Source organism: Vigna radiata, chromosome 7 (genome assembly GCF_000741045.1).
Source record: "Vigna radiata var. radiata cultivar VC1973A chromosome 7, Vradiata_ver6, whole genome shotgun sequence".
Lineage (NCBI taxonomy): Eukaryota > Viridiplantae > Streptophyta > Magnoliopsida > Fabales > Fabaceae > Vigna > Vigna radiata.
The window spans coordinates 41,899,672-41,914,469 of record NC_028357.1 but is presented as its reverse complement, the minus strand read 5'-3'; the positions used below and the strand labels follow the sequence as shown (position 1 = coordinate 41,914,469).

Genomic DNA, 14,798 nt, shown 5'->3' with positions numbered 1-14,798 from the left:
AAGGTGCAAAATTAATGGGTGTCGGAGCTGCTACAATTGCTTCAGAGGGAGCTGCTGTAGGTATTGGAAACGTATTCAGTTCATTAATTCATTCCGTGGCAAGAAATCCATCATTGGCAAAACAGTTATTTGGATATGCAATCCTGGGCTTTGCTCTAACCGAGGCTATTGCCTTGTTCGCATTAATGATGGCCTTTTTNATTCTCTTTGTTTTCTAAGTTTCTCCTTTTGAAAGGTGTAGTCTCTCCAACCTGAAGAGGAGGAGGCCCCCGGAAATGGGGGGAAGGGGAGTGGGCAAGGGGCCCCTTCACGGNTAATCGATCTCTCTCCCTCTAGTAAGCTCATCGAAAGACCTGGTGCCCAATACTCAAACTTGGGGAAGGTGGGATGCTAGGTGGACAGGATTGGACGTTAACCTAGAGAGCTAAGTGTAGTGCACTTCGTTCTCTTTGATTGNCACATGGAAGATCCACTTAAAGCATAAAGAAGATCTGCANCGCTAAGACAAGGAAGGTCAGATGTTCAGAAAGAAGATAAGAAAAAAAAGTCAATATTGCAACTGACAGCTAATAGGAGAGAGAATACAACTGTCAGCAAATAAAATAGATAAGACAGTCCTGTCTTGATAGTTTACTTAAGATTTCAATGTCCGATCTGACTGTGAGAATAGCGAAGTCCGGAATGACATGCTCAATGCCAGTCCATCCAGAAAAGCCAGATGAATCCCGTGAGAGATCTAATCTAGGCAGAAGATCCCATCCCTAAAAAAATAAGTGTAATCAGAGGGTGAAACCTTGCTTTGCAAAAGGGGAGTTCTTTCCCGCATCCATCCCATAAACCCCTGTCAAGCTTCTACTCATTCTCAATTCAGGAAAAGGTTTCCGGTTGCCATAAATAAAACCACAATCACACAGTCAACTCGAACAAANAGCTTCTCGCCTACAAATTAAGGAGCTGGTCCAAGCCTTCCTCTTTACTGTTTAGGAGTAGCATTGAAGATTCGAAACCTTTCATGTCGTCAGGTTGCTACACCTAACCTAGCCTAGCGGGAGCTCATGAAGGGTCCGAGTATCATGATCGTAAGACGACATTCGCTAGCCTCACACTACCCTTTTTGGAACCCTNGAGTAGTCATGTGGAAGAAACAAACGAAAAGAAAGGAGAAAGGCTTGNTGTTGCCAAGGCCTATTCCTCGACCATCATCACCTATTCAATAAGTTGGGAGTCCCCGCCATGTAAACCCATATCCCATGGAAGAATCGAATCAATACCGACTATTTCTTGAGCATCCCGAAGAGTGACGAGAAGACCACACTTTACATCTTTCTTTCAAAAGAGGACAACACACTCATAGAATATTAAAAAAANTGAAAGAAATCCTCGTCCAGTGGCACGTCCTTTAGCTGCTGCGGTCNGGTACGGGGAAAGAAGTTCGGACATATTCTATATAGGAAGCGCTCCTTGCCTGAAGAATAGGCGTCTTTCATACCTTTCCTGGGAACGGGCAAGAAAACAGATTGGCCTATGAATGTGCACCCTCTTTCCTGATACTAGGGACATTTGATTCTTTCTGACCTATATATGATGATACCTTTCCTTGTTTAATTACCCTGTTACAAGCTAAGAGACCTAAAAAACCATGTATTACCTAACTTGTGAGTATAAGAAGGTCAAGGTGCATAATGAATTTCACATCATCATCATCATCATCATCATAATCACATCATCATCATGTCATCATATCATCATCATATTATCATATCATCACCATCATCATCATTATCTTCATCATCATTATCATCAACATCATCATTATATCATCATCATCAACAACAACAACAACATTGTCATCACATCATCATCATCAACATCATCATCATCATAAAAATCATAACCATCACCATCATCATCATCATCATCATAATCATCATCATCATCATGGTCATCAACCTGTGTTTAGAGCACTAGGGATTTTTGGTCTTTGAAGCTGCTATAGTGCTGATTTAGTTAGTAATTATTAGAATGAATTGAAGTTTTAGGTTAAGTTATTGCTTGCATAATGTATTTTTCATCCCCATAATACCTTGTGTAATTGTTTGCTCGCTTTCTTTTCCTTTCCCCCTAACATTAGCATGTTGCTTCAAACATTAATTTGCAAATCATTTCTTTTTAAATATTGTCTTGTGCCTAATTCATCACAGGATATTGCTCTAAATCTTGACGTAGGAATTTACTGGAGACATAGCAATTCAAACTCTCACCCAGTAAAGAATTATATTAAATCTGCAGTTCAACTCTTATTTCTTTTCACATTTTCATGTGTTTTCTTGAAATTTTACCTTTCTATTAACATTCTCTTACTCATTCTCCAGCATACCCGTCATACTCTATGATCGTTACATGACATTAAAGTTTTATTCAATCATTACTTTTCCAAACTTTTTTTGTTGGAAAGTATTTTTTCTTGATTTTCTTTCTTTTTTTCTAGAATGATAGTTTGGATAAGAGAGATGAAAGAATGGGCAAAAGAATTTCATTTCTTTTTCTTGTTTCTTCACTTTTAATTGTCTTTTTATTTATTAATTTATTATTAAACTTTCTTTTAATTGTCTTCAAAAGTTTCTCTTTTGCAGATATTAGAGAGATGTTGGTTTGATTCAAGCTTACTTTGTTATGTTAATTTCTTTCTTTTTAACATGTTTGGTTTGCTTATTGTAGATTGTAGATTTAGTTTTCATTGAATATTTAAACTATTTTGCTGTTTCTTAGTTTTATTCAAGTATTCATATGCATCTTTAAATTTTTTTTTTCTATTTTTATAGTTTAGCTTCGATTTGGAATTTCATTTCTAGTTTTAAACTTGTGTAGCTAGTTTCTTTTACTGTTCAAGAGATTTNAGTTTTATTTTGCTTTTATAAAATTGTAGTGATGTTAAGTAGGATATCTTTACTGTTTTAANAGTAGTTTTAGTTTCTATCCTGTTTTAATATTCTGTTTCAGATTTGATAGTGAGATTCTTAGTTATTTGTTGTTTTTAGATAGTGAGTTTCTATCCTGTTTTCCTAACTTTCTTTTATAGTTTCAAACTTGCTTAGGTCGATACATTGATTTTCTTAGTTAAGTTTTACAGATTTTGCATGATTACTTGTCTACTATTTTTAGTTTTTGATTGTGAATGATTTTTTGAGTTTCTAATTTGAGTTGATAGTTTCTAGCTAGGTTTTACAATTTCTTTCAATAGAATTTAATAGTTTCTAGCTAGATTTTCACAACTCTTGTATTCATTTATTTTTAACGTGCCTCACTCTTNCATTGGAATTGTTTAACATGGTGCAGTCATTATATTGGAAATGAGTACCCACTGTTAATCTATTTAAGTGGGAAAATGATGAAATATGCTAGCTATTTTATTTTTCTTTTCACTCTCACTGGCTTAATTTTGCATTTCTTGTTGTGCATTGTTATTTTCGACTTCCATTATAGTGGATAACATGTTCTTGTTGTAAACAAAATTGGTTTTCAAAACTTTGGCATTTTGGTTCACTGTTGCTGACTGATTTATTGGATTTCTGATCCTTGCATTTCTTGTTCATATACTGTGAGCTTGACTTGAAACACTTGTCATTTCTTCAGGACTAGATTGGTAGCTGTTGCCACTCAAAAGTTTGTTGCTGGAGTTGCCGGAGATGCACTTCAGTATGTTTATTTTACTTGTTTTTTTGTTTGAATCTTTACCTTCTAGCTTTTATTTTTTATTTATTTTTAACCTTGAATTACGCCATCACAACTAACTATTCATGTGTTAGTTACCTTTAGACATATTCTTCTGCTGAAGTTGATTTCTCATTTCCTAAAAGTATTGAAATTTTTGCAAATGTTAGTTCATACTTGCGAGAGGAGCTTAGGAGTTTGTATTAGGTATTATATAGCAAATGCATATACACACGCATTTCAATGGAATTATTTGCACTATTTCGCTTAATGTTTTGTGATTTTATCCCTTATGTAAATGTAAAGGATGTTTTGTGATTGTATCCCTTATGTAAATGTAAAGGTGGACTTTAGGTAATGAGTGAACCTTTTAATTTAATTTCTTACCATCAGTTTATTTGTACAATATTCCTCTGATTGTTTTGGTGCAGTTAGGTTTCTTAATCACGAAACCTAAAGAAATCTCACTATGCACACTAGAATCAACACTCAACACTCTGTATAACCTCCACTGATATTATTTAGAAGAAGAATACAATGAATAGGGTAGTCTGGGAGCCTAACCTCCCCCAACAGAATAACGAATCCTCTTCCGAGTATACAATAGTCAAAAAGTAAAGTCCTCTCTACTAACTCTTCCTATTTATACAAATTTGTTCCCTCTAAATCCTAACTGTCAAAAAGTTAAGTTAACTGTTAAACTACTGACGCTTCCTTCTCCCCCCCCCCTTCCTTCCTTCAACAACCTTGTCCTCAAAGGTTGAACTCGGGATACTGGTCCTGAATAGTTGTTGTATCTTCCCATGTTGCTCCTTCTTTGCTCCCTTCTTGCCACTCTACGAGAACTTGGTGTAATATCCCGTCTCCCTGCTGAATTTGCCTCCTGTCTAATACACGTATTGGCCAGAAACTCGCTCCCTTTGCCTGCAGCTTCTCAGGCAACTCCTTTTCCACCTTTTTATCTCCCACGACCTTCTTTAATTGGGACACATGGAACACTGAATGATTTTTGGATGTTTCTGGCAGCTTGAGCCTAAATGTCACATGTCCCACTTGTTGTAACACTTGAAATGGACCAAAATAGCATGCGGATAGCTTTGGATGAAGTTGAAGTGGCATTGAAGTTTGTCGGTGCAGTCTAATCTTTAAATAGACCCAATCATCCACTTTTATGTCCACCTCTCTCCTTTTTTTGTTTGCCTGTTGTGCCATTAAGTCTTGAGCCCTGTTTAATGAAATCTCAATTGTTTAAGTGTTTCATCGCGTGTCATCAAGTCTTGAGTCACGACCTCTAGAGGTGTTTCCCCAGGAACGAATCTACTGAAGGACAGAGGACTCTTACCATACACGGTTTCAAATGGCGTGCATCTCGCGGACCCTTGGTAGTTGGTGTTGTACCAGAACTCTACCCAAGGTAACACTGCATACCAGTTCTTCGGCTGTTCGGAGCAAAAACAGCGTAAATACCCCTCAACTATCCTGTTAGCCACCTTCGTTTACCCATCCATCTCAGGATGATAGGTGCTCATCTTGAGCTGAGTGCCTTGTGCCTTGAATATCTCCCTCCAAAATATGCTCAAAAACAGCAGGTCTCGATCACTTACGATGGAGATTGGAATGCCATGCAATTTGATGATTTCCCTGGTGAATATCTTAGCTACGGTTTTAGTTGAGAAGGGATGTTTGAACGCCACAAAATGGGCATACTTGCTCAATTTATCTACAACTACCAAGATAGCATCATGTCCCTGGGATTTGGGCAGTTTCACAATAAAATCTAAACTTATCTCCTCCCACACAGCTTGGGGTATTGGTAGTGGTTGTGATAGCCCTTGAGGGAATGTTGTCATGTATTTATGTTGTTGACATACAACACAGTTAGCAACATACTCTGTAATTGTCTTCTTTATGCCTACCCAATACAAGGATTGGGCTATCCTCTGACACGTTCGGTATACACTCGAGTGCCCTCTCGTCTTGGTCATGTGGAATTTAGCGAGTAATTAGGAATCCATGCAGAACTCGCAGATAAAACCATCCTCCCCTTGTAGTGCAATCTATCATTCTCCAAGGTATACGCGGCATGGGAGTTTGGATCCTTCTATAGATCGGTTATCATCCTTTTTAATGTTTCATCCTGCTCTACTTCTCTTTAAAGCTCTTGAAAATCTGGCTAGAACAGCCTGGATATCGCCTTAAGCTCTTTTTCCTCCACCTCCCGCTCATCTCTCCTTGAAAGAGCATATGCGAGTCTGTTGGTGATCCTTTTTCTGTAAACAACCTCGAAGTCATATCCCATAAGTTTTGCTAACCATTTTTGCTGGCTTTGTGTGGTGATTCTTTGCTCCATCAAATACTTCAAGCTACGCTGATCGGTGTGTACCGTGAACTGTCTCTCCACCAGGTATGGCCTCCAATGTTGGATGGCTAAGACTAAAGCCATCAGCTCCTTCTCGTATACTAATTTGCTCAAGGACCCCACACACAAAGCTTTACTGAAAAAAGCAATGGGTCTTTTGTTTTGGGTTAGGAAAACTCCCACCCCTCCTCCTGAAGCGTCACACTCAATGTGGAATTCCTTATTGAAATCAGGTAATGCTCTGGGGCGGAGGTTATTGCAGCCTTCAAGTTAACCATAGTCGTCCGCGCCTCTGTTGACCATTCGAACTTGCCCTTTTTAAGTAACTCTGTCAAAGGTTTTGCCAGCTTGCCATATCCAGCCACAAAACATCGATAGTACTCCATCAGCCCAAGAAAGCCTCTCAAAGCTTTCAAAGTTCTCGGCTCTTCCCACTCCATGACTGCCTTCGTCTTCTCGTTATCTGTTGTAATTTGAGATAATATCTTTTAGAAATCTTCCTAATTAGAGAAAATAGATACATAATCTTTTATTTTATTTTATTTTTTCAAGATTTCCTAGTTTCCCTATTTCTCTTTCTAGGAGAATTAATCGTTGTCTTTGTTGTCTGCCGGCGGCCCCTAAAATTCTCTTTTTCTTAACCTGTGGTTTTAATGTGCTCCAATTGCCCTAGCCAAGTTCTGTTCTTTTTTCCAGTATTGTCAAATAGAGAGTTTGTCTGAGTATCATTAGAGTGGGATTCGAACCCATTCCCTTTGGGACCGAAAGTCTCTTCTTCGAATAATCCAACACTACTGCCTTCGCTGCTTTTTCCACTGTGCACCGCCGCTCTTCACCGTTGTCCACCGCCTAGAAAGGTGCGCCCAACACCGGCGATCACAGAGCCGGAAGTCGCTCCGTCAACGGAGCCTCCACGCGCCGCCACCGTCGCCGGCGCGTGTAGCCCACGCGCCCACCTCCAGCGAGACCCACTCGTCGCCGACGCTGCAGACAGGGTCGCCGAAGCCTCCTGAGCCCATTCCTAGGGTCGGTAACAACTCGTTTGGCTATATTTTTGTAGATCTGAGTTTTAGTCTCTGCTCCTTGGTGTGATCCACTTCTGCCGGACCTCGCTCTCGTGTCTGGGTTCTGATTTGGTCCTTCTGGTTACTACGTTTCGGTTTATGCCTCCACCAACGGGTTTCGCCTCACGTTTCATGACTAGGACCTTTCCTCCTCCATTGGGTTTCTCCCTCATTAAATTGGTTACTGATGGGTGCTTCTTACCGATGTATCCGCTGCTTGTGCCGTCGAATGCATCGACACCTGTGGCCAAGCTTGTCTCCTCCAACTGGTTACAATTATGTGATTCTTTCTTGGAAGTGTGATATCTCGTTGGCCTGTGGCATAAAGGGGAGTCTATTTTTGTTAAGTGCACTAGCCGTTGGTTTTGGTAATGGTGGTGGAAGATCGTCATCTTCTGCCTCTTCTTCAAGGATTCTTCATCCTCTTCGCCATCTTCTGCATCTTCTCCAAATATAAGATTAAAAAATCAGTATATAAGATTTTATCCCCTTCTACACTTAAGGAGTCTTTGTTGGATTGTTTTAAGATAATTATATAAAAAAAAATCTAATATTTTTTCAATAAAATCAATCAATAAGAAAGTTTGGAGGAAAGAAAACTTAGGTTCTTGTCATCAATAATTCTGTAAACCAATTATTTATTATACAGGAAAAGAAACACATGTATTAATAATTAGTTTATTCAATTTATTGATTTTTTAACATTACAACCATCAGCCCACCACCACTGAGCACAGCCACCAGTCACGAACCACCACCAACCACCACGAAAGTAGCCACACTCCCAAAACCAAGACACCAATTCAAACTATTTATTTACATAAGGGTATATCTGGAATTTTGAAATTTATGGGAGTGCATCTTATCTCCTTTTCAACCCAACAACTTTGTTATTTATGAAAAAAAAAAATCCTTTTAATAACACTTTTTTAACAACTTTTTAATAATATGATAACTTGTGATTGTTCTGTTTTAAATATTTTTTAAATATAAATTCAAAAAATCAATAAAGTGATGATACATATTCAATTATAAAAAAATTATCAAAAATTTTTATTAAAATAGCTTGATCCGTTTAATCACACAATTTTTCAAGGTCTTGTCTATTAACTTAACCCTTCATCAGAATAAAAAAAATGATATTATTACCTCTAGCTACTTCCTGTTGAATGACATATGGAGAAGGGTACCCTTTCCACTGTTCAATTAATTGTCATACAATGCTAATCATGAAACTAGGAACGAAATTGTATCTTCTGTACATGCTTTCTAAGGTGCTCTACACAGGAAACATATTGTTTCTAATGGTTAATCTTTAAGATACGTTTTTGTTTTACTGTTTTAAAAAGTACTGAGAACAGTTCGTCTTAAGAATTTATTACTCATTAATAATTATTAATTTGTAAATCATAAATTCTAACCTCTATTCCATTCAATAGACAAAAAAGAACATGATTCCATGATTCCATTACTATGGAAATGCACGTAACAATTAGTCCAACCATTCTAAAAACAAAATATTAACGAACTTAAAATAAAAACATTTATTATAGACAAAACAAAATAATATCATATTTAAAGAAATGAAAAATAAAAACTTTTTTTTTAATTTTTTTCTCCATAAAAATCAAACTAAATATTATTAAACCTAAACTCATAAAATAAAACTCAAACAAAATTACTAATAAGTCCCTAAAATTTAAGTTTATTATAAGAAAACTCTCTCATAAACTTAAAATTTTCATCCTTTTATTCAGTTTTCCATATACATTATCTTGCATGAAGCTTACTTCTTTGAACAAGATTTAGATTCTTCATTTTCTTCATATTGGTCGTGTTGTCTTTAATCTTAACTTAACTCTTTAATGTTTTAGACGATTTGTTCTTTATTCTGTTCATCTTTTTAGTAACTTCAACCTATTCGTTTCTGACCTTAAGTGACTTCTCAACAATTTAAGGAAAACATGAATCAAAATACTTATTAATAACAATAAGAAAGCAAACCGAGGAGAACTTTGAAACTGCCAAGTAGTTCTTGGATAGTTACTTGTAGTTTATTCAAATTTGAATTCAAATAAGGTGATAAATTGTGAAACAAATAGGTCATAAACAAAAAGAATGGTTAAACTAATGTTAATTATTGCAATTTAGGTCACTGTTTTCATTGATTTTTGTTATAAGTTTTTTTCTCTTGATAATTCATTTTTTCTGCAATTTACTCTGGTGTTCTTGTTGTTTTACTATACTTCCATTGGTCATCAGATCTATATCCTTTTGTGTTCAATCATATTTATTTTTCACTTCATCCATTGTTGCTACTTTTCATCTTTATATTCACGAAAACAAAAATATTGACTTGTTATGCATGAGATTCTTATGAAAATCTACATCAGAAAACAATTGAATTAATTGAGCGTTTGGATGAAATTGGTAAACGAAATTAATAGTCTTCACGTTGGATTAGTGCTTTACATCAATATACAACCATGAAAATATTCCAGTTAAGATTGAAAAACTTAAGTTTGTTAGTCTTGTGAAGGAGAATTCACATAAGAGTGGTTTAGTTATAATAAAGAGTAGGAGAATTAAGCACCATGAGGGAAAATGAGTGCTTAAGTGTTTTGTGAGAAAGATGACAAAGGTAGTAAACGAAATGAGTGTGCCGCAATTGTCAAAAAAGATCAATTAATAATTGGTCTTTGTAGATGAAGGTTCTTCTTGGATTCCAAACTGTTTCGGACATAGTGGGGGATAAGTATAATGAACCCGCAGATGATGAACATCCTAGATTGCTACAATGAAAAAGACACATGTGAAAGACATATCAACTTTGTATTTTTTGTATAATGAGTAGGTGAATCTGGGTTCGAGAAAATAGCTAATGCAAAGTAAGCAAAATAAGCCTAAGAAATTATGGAGGTGGCATACAAAGATGATATCCGCATGAGGCAAACCTGAGTACAAGCTCTCAAAAGAGTTTAAACATATGGAGATGGATGAAAAGGAGGGAGTTAGTTTATAGCTCGAGTACAAAAGATGGTCAACCAACTCAGAATGAAAAGGAGAAGAGGTGCCTCCTAACTGGGTTGCGAAAAAGATCTTGAGAAATATGATGGATGATTATGAAAGTATCATGGCCACTATTGAAGAGACAAAGAATCTGTCAACTTTCATTGTGGAGGAGTTAGCTAGGTCATTAAAGGCCCATGAATTAAGGAAGAAAAAAAAAGAGGAAACTTGACAATCAAGCACTACAAACACAGTTTGACTCGAATGAAACTCAGAATACTCAAAACCGAGGTCCTAAAGGCAAAGGACGAGCAGGCCGAAGACGAGGTGGACGTGACCAGTGTAATTTTGAAGATGATAGTGAAGAGCAAACCAGTCAACAGAATTGGCGTAGTCGAGGACAAGGAAAAGGCTGAGATCAGCCAAAAGTGGAGTGTTTTAGGTGTGGCAAGGACGATCACTATATAAATGAGTGGAAATCGAGGAAACACTACAACTTTGGTAAGATTGGCCATATTGCAAAGTATTGCCAAGCTGAGACAAATTGGTAAACAAATTTCCTTATTGAAGGTGTGGAGGAAAAGTGTGAAATCTTCTTGATGACAAAGAGTTCGGATAAAGAGAGTGTGAACATGGAGAGCTCGGTCCTAACAATGGATGAAGTGGCTCGGTAAATGGTGCTGCAAATATGGAGAAGGCAAACCTGGAAAAGAAACTCAGACAAAAAGATGAAGAGATCCAACAGATAGGGAGGCTTCTGGATGAAGCTAATGAGAATGTGAATTAACAAAGGACCAAGCGTAAGGAGCTAAAGAAGGTGTTTGTTGACAAGGAGGAGGAAGTATCTAATGTTCTTGAAGATGAAGATGAAAACGAGAAAGAGGAAGATAAAGATGTTGAGAAGAACCAGGGTATGAGAAGCTCAGATATTGAAATAGCAAAAAATCTTATGAGTAAAATTTCGGACGAGATGAAGATGTCGGCTAATGTTGCTAAAAGGTCGGTCAAGATTGTTGAGAAGTCACCTAAGGTCAGAAACGAATAGGTCAAAGTTACTAAGAAGATGGACAGAATAAAGAACAAGTCGTCTAAAGCATTAGAGAGTTAAGTTAAGATTAACGACAACATGACCAATATGAAGAAAATGAAGAATCTAAATCTTGTTCAAAGAAGTAAGCTTCATGCAAGATAATGTATATGAAAAACCGAATAAAAGGATAAAAATTTTAAGTTTATGAGAGATTTTTTTCATAAATGTATGTTTTCGATTTCGATCGATCAATTAACTTAAATTTAATTCTCGATTATATATAATTTACCTTAATATAGCCTTTAGTCTTATTGCGACTGTGAATCTCTTAAAATTATATGATTTTTTTAATGTTATTTCGACAACATCTTTTATCTATTAAACCAATAAAGAGTAAAAAGAAATGTGATAATAAAAAACTATAAATTTAATAACTTTTATAGAATTTATTTATAATCTATACTTTACTAATGTGTACTTACAAGATAATATTCTTTTCTATAAATTTTTAATTAACAAATTTTTAAAGACCACGAAAATAGTAAAGAGTAGTTGTAAGATTTAGAAAAATTAAATAAATAAAATAATGAAAATGATTAATTAAATTTAAATTATAATTTTTAGAATAAATAAAATAACCAAAAAAGTTATATATTTCATTTGGTTAGATTATATGGATAATATATGGAAAGTATTGGATTCAACTTTCAATAATGTATGGAAGTGTGAGCAATAGTATTTGGCCTGATAGGTGTTTAATTACTAAGTTATATGGTCGATGGTTAAATTGTGGTACTGATATTTTAGTGACGTGGAGTGGTCCTATTAATTTAGGGTGTTACAACTATAACAAAAATCATAGAAAATGTATTACAGGAAATAAAATAAAAATAATAAAACACATGATAAAGAAAAATATAAGTGACATGCATTCTTCAAATTAACTTTTTATTGTAATATATTTATGAGATTAATCTTTTTCTTAGGTTTAATATACATATAGATATTTTATTTATTATGGAAAAAATATAGACTAAACTCAAAATGTAAATAAAGAATAAAAACAAATTAATTAAAGATAAATATAAGATATTTATCTAAAATATATAATAATCTAATATATATAATATTTTCTTCAAGTTGGTGCACCCAGTAAATACCAAGCTTGTGAAAAATCTAATCAATTTTCGCTCTTTGTAAAGATTTATGAAATATTTGTTTCTTTAGTCGAGTAATATCAAATAGTTAATGATTTGCAAAGATAACACACATATCAATCTAAAAGACTCTCCTTGAACAACAAATATGAGAGCTTGTTCCATGTAAACCTCTTTTTGTAAATCATCGTTGAGGAATGCATTGACATCCAATTGATAAAGATGTCATTGTTGAATAACTATAAATAAACTAACAAAAGTTCCACTAGAGAAAACATATATATGGACGGGTCAGAGACATATTAGTGACAGAAGAGGAGTCAAAAGATATAGTCACAGAAGAAGCCATAAACAAGAGAAAGCCTAGGGACAATCTCGATGCTCTGAATTTCTGTTGGAGAGGAGACAAGACGTGTCGTCACACACAGTGAAAAGGGGAGCAAATTTGTACCTTCTAGAGACTAGTGAGAGTGCGTAGTAGCTTTGATGAAAACATCGTTAACGACAAGGTAATCACCTGATTGAGATGATAAAAAATGTGTGATCGTCGATAAAGATTGATGCTTTGGTGACGTTGGTGGCAACGAACCACAATGACTTTATCGGTGATGGTGATGATCATAGTGGACAAGACCAAAAATTTTCTTAAAAGAATTATACTCTAGATACTATTTTCAATATAGTAAAAACTATACATGAGATTAACTTATCTTATGTTAAATATACCTATAATGTTTAAAAAAAATAACAAACTAATTAAAAATAAAATATCTAATAATATAATATTTCTCAACAATATTAATGGCCACCAAAATTGTAACTTTATTATAAATAAGAAATGAGATGTCTTAAATATAGCAGTGTGTACTAATGATAGAATAAAAATCAAACGAGTTTACATTTTATTGAACTCTAAGTTACCAACTTTTTCTTTATAACTTGACAAGGTGACTGATATCCATTGGATACGCAGCTTTGGAATTTGTATCGTTATAAGCAATTGCTGCATCGGCTTCGTTGACGATATCAATAGCATGAAATGAATCAAAAAATGGCAATACATTTCTGCTCTTGCATGGCTTCTTGTTAGGCATACACAGCCCATTCGACCCAACTTTGCAGCATACATCAGTACCAACCACTACAACAAAATATAAAATTACCTTTTACTCAATGTATGTATATGTTAACAGGTTTATCAAACATATGAATTGACTCCTTTGGTATTACTATATATATAGCTTTGGCTGTAAGAACAAAAGATTGTTACCTTGTACGATGTCTTTAACCGGTCCGGTTAACAACTCTTCAAAAGTGTTAATAAGGATAAACTTAGAATCAGGGAATTCTTCATTGAAACGAACAACTAATGATTTAAGCTTGTCATTGAAAGGTACCACTGCATCATTTTCCTCTTTAACACAGAGTGATCCAGGTTTTCCACGTGCAGAAATTTCTCCTGGAGCGCAGCCTACGGGGACTAATCCAATCAAAGCAAACTTCCTTGCTCCAAGTGAACGCAAGTCCTGCACATAGAAGCAAACAGAAGTAGATAACATCATATTATAAATCTTATATATGGAGCTAGATTTGTAAAACTTTAGGTAAATATTTATACCATTAAATTCCTTGAATATTCTTTGATAAGGGCCTTGGCAAACTCGTCAGTTGAAAAAGTTTGACTTGAATTGTAATGCTCTGGCAAGAAGTAGTTGTTTATGTAATCACTGCTGCCTATATGAACATAATATAAGCACTTGCTTAGGTGTTCTTTCGCTTTGTCAGAATTCCTAAGTTTCATGATGATCTTGGAAACTATGGCTTTGTGGTTTTCCATCTGCATTTTTAACGAAAAATGCTCACCCTGCAATACCAAATTCACCAAAAGTAGGTTTTCACTCTTTGAAGACAAGCAAAACTTAAGAGTAAGAAAATCATATGTGGCAGTTTCCACTCATGTCAGAAACTGATTTGATATAGAGAACTTACATCAAAGTGAATAAAAAAGTGCTGTGATTTGACCAAAATAGCAAAGTGAAGTAAAGATAATGCAACATATAATTAGAGAAAGTAAAAGAGTGTGAGCTATATATACCCAATGCGTGCCTGTCTCGTTGAGAATCCCTGCTGCAGCTGATGCGTAATTCACGCCTTTCATTATGTCTGAAACAGTCGTATTTGCAAAGGGGGGAATATATCCGTCGAATCCCAATAGCTCAGCTGCAGTTACAACATTTTAGATCCAACAAGAACGAAAATGAATATATAACACCAAAACATATCACATTAACCTATTCAATGCGTTCCTTTCAACCAAACACGATAAAGTGTAAGATGACATCACCATGAAAGACTATCATATTTATTGAGTTTAGATGTAAAATACAGAAACTCTTATGTAAAATTGTGTTAATATATATATATATATATATATATATATATATATATATATATATATATATATATAT

At 35.1% G+C, this 14,798-nt stretch overlaps 1 protein-coding gene across 1 annotated transcript in view; it reads right to left on the bottom strand.

Annotated features, from left to right (window-relative positions):
* Positions 1–13,262: 13,262 nt before the first annotated feature.
* The window catches only part of LOC106768105 (GDSL esterase/lipase At1g29670-like), a 5,288-nt gene continuing 3,752 nt past the window's right edge, over positions 13,263–14,798 (bottom strand). Inside the window, exons 2-5 of the mRNA XM_014653063.1 lie at positions 14,426–14,550; positions 13,949–14,194; positions 13,601–13,856; positions 13,263–13,471 (exon numbers count right to left, since the gene is read on the bottom strand). Of these exons, the coding sequence (XP_014508549.1) occupies positions 13,263–13,471; positions 13,601–13,856; positions 13,949–14,194; positions 14,426–14,550 (836 nt within the window). The remainder of the gene's footprint in view (positions 13,472–13,600; positions 13,857–13,948; positions 14,195–14,425; positions 14,551–14,798) is intronic.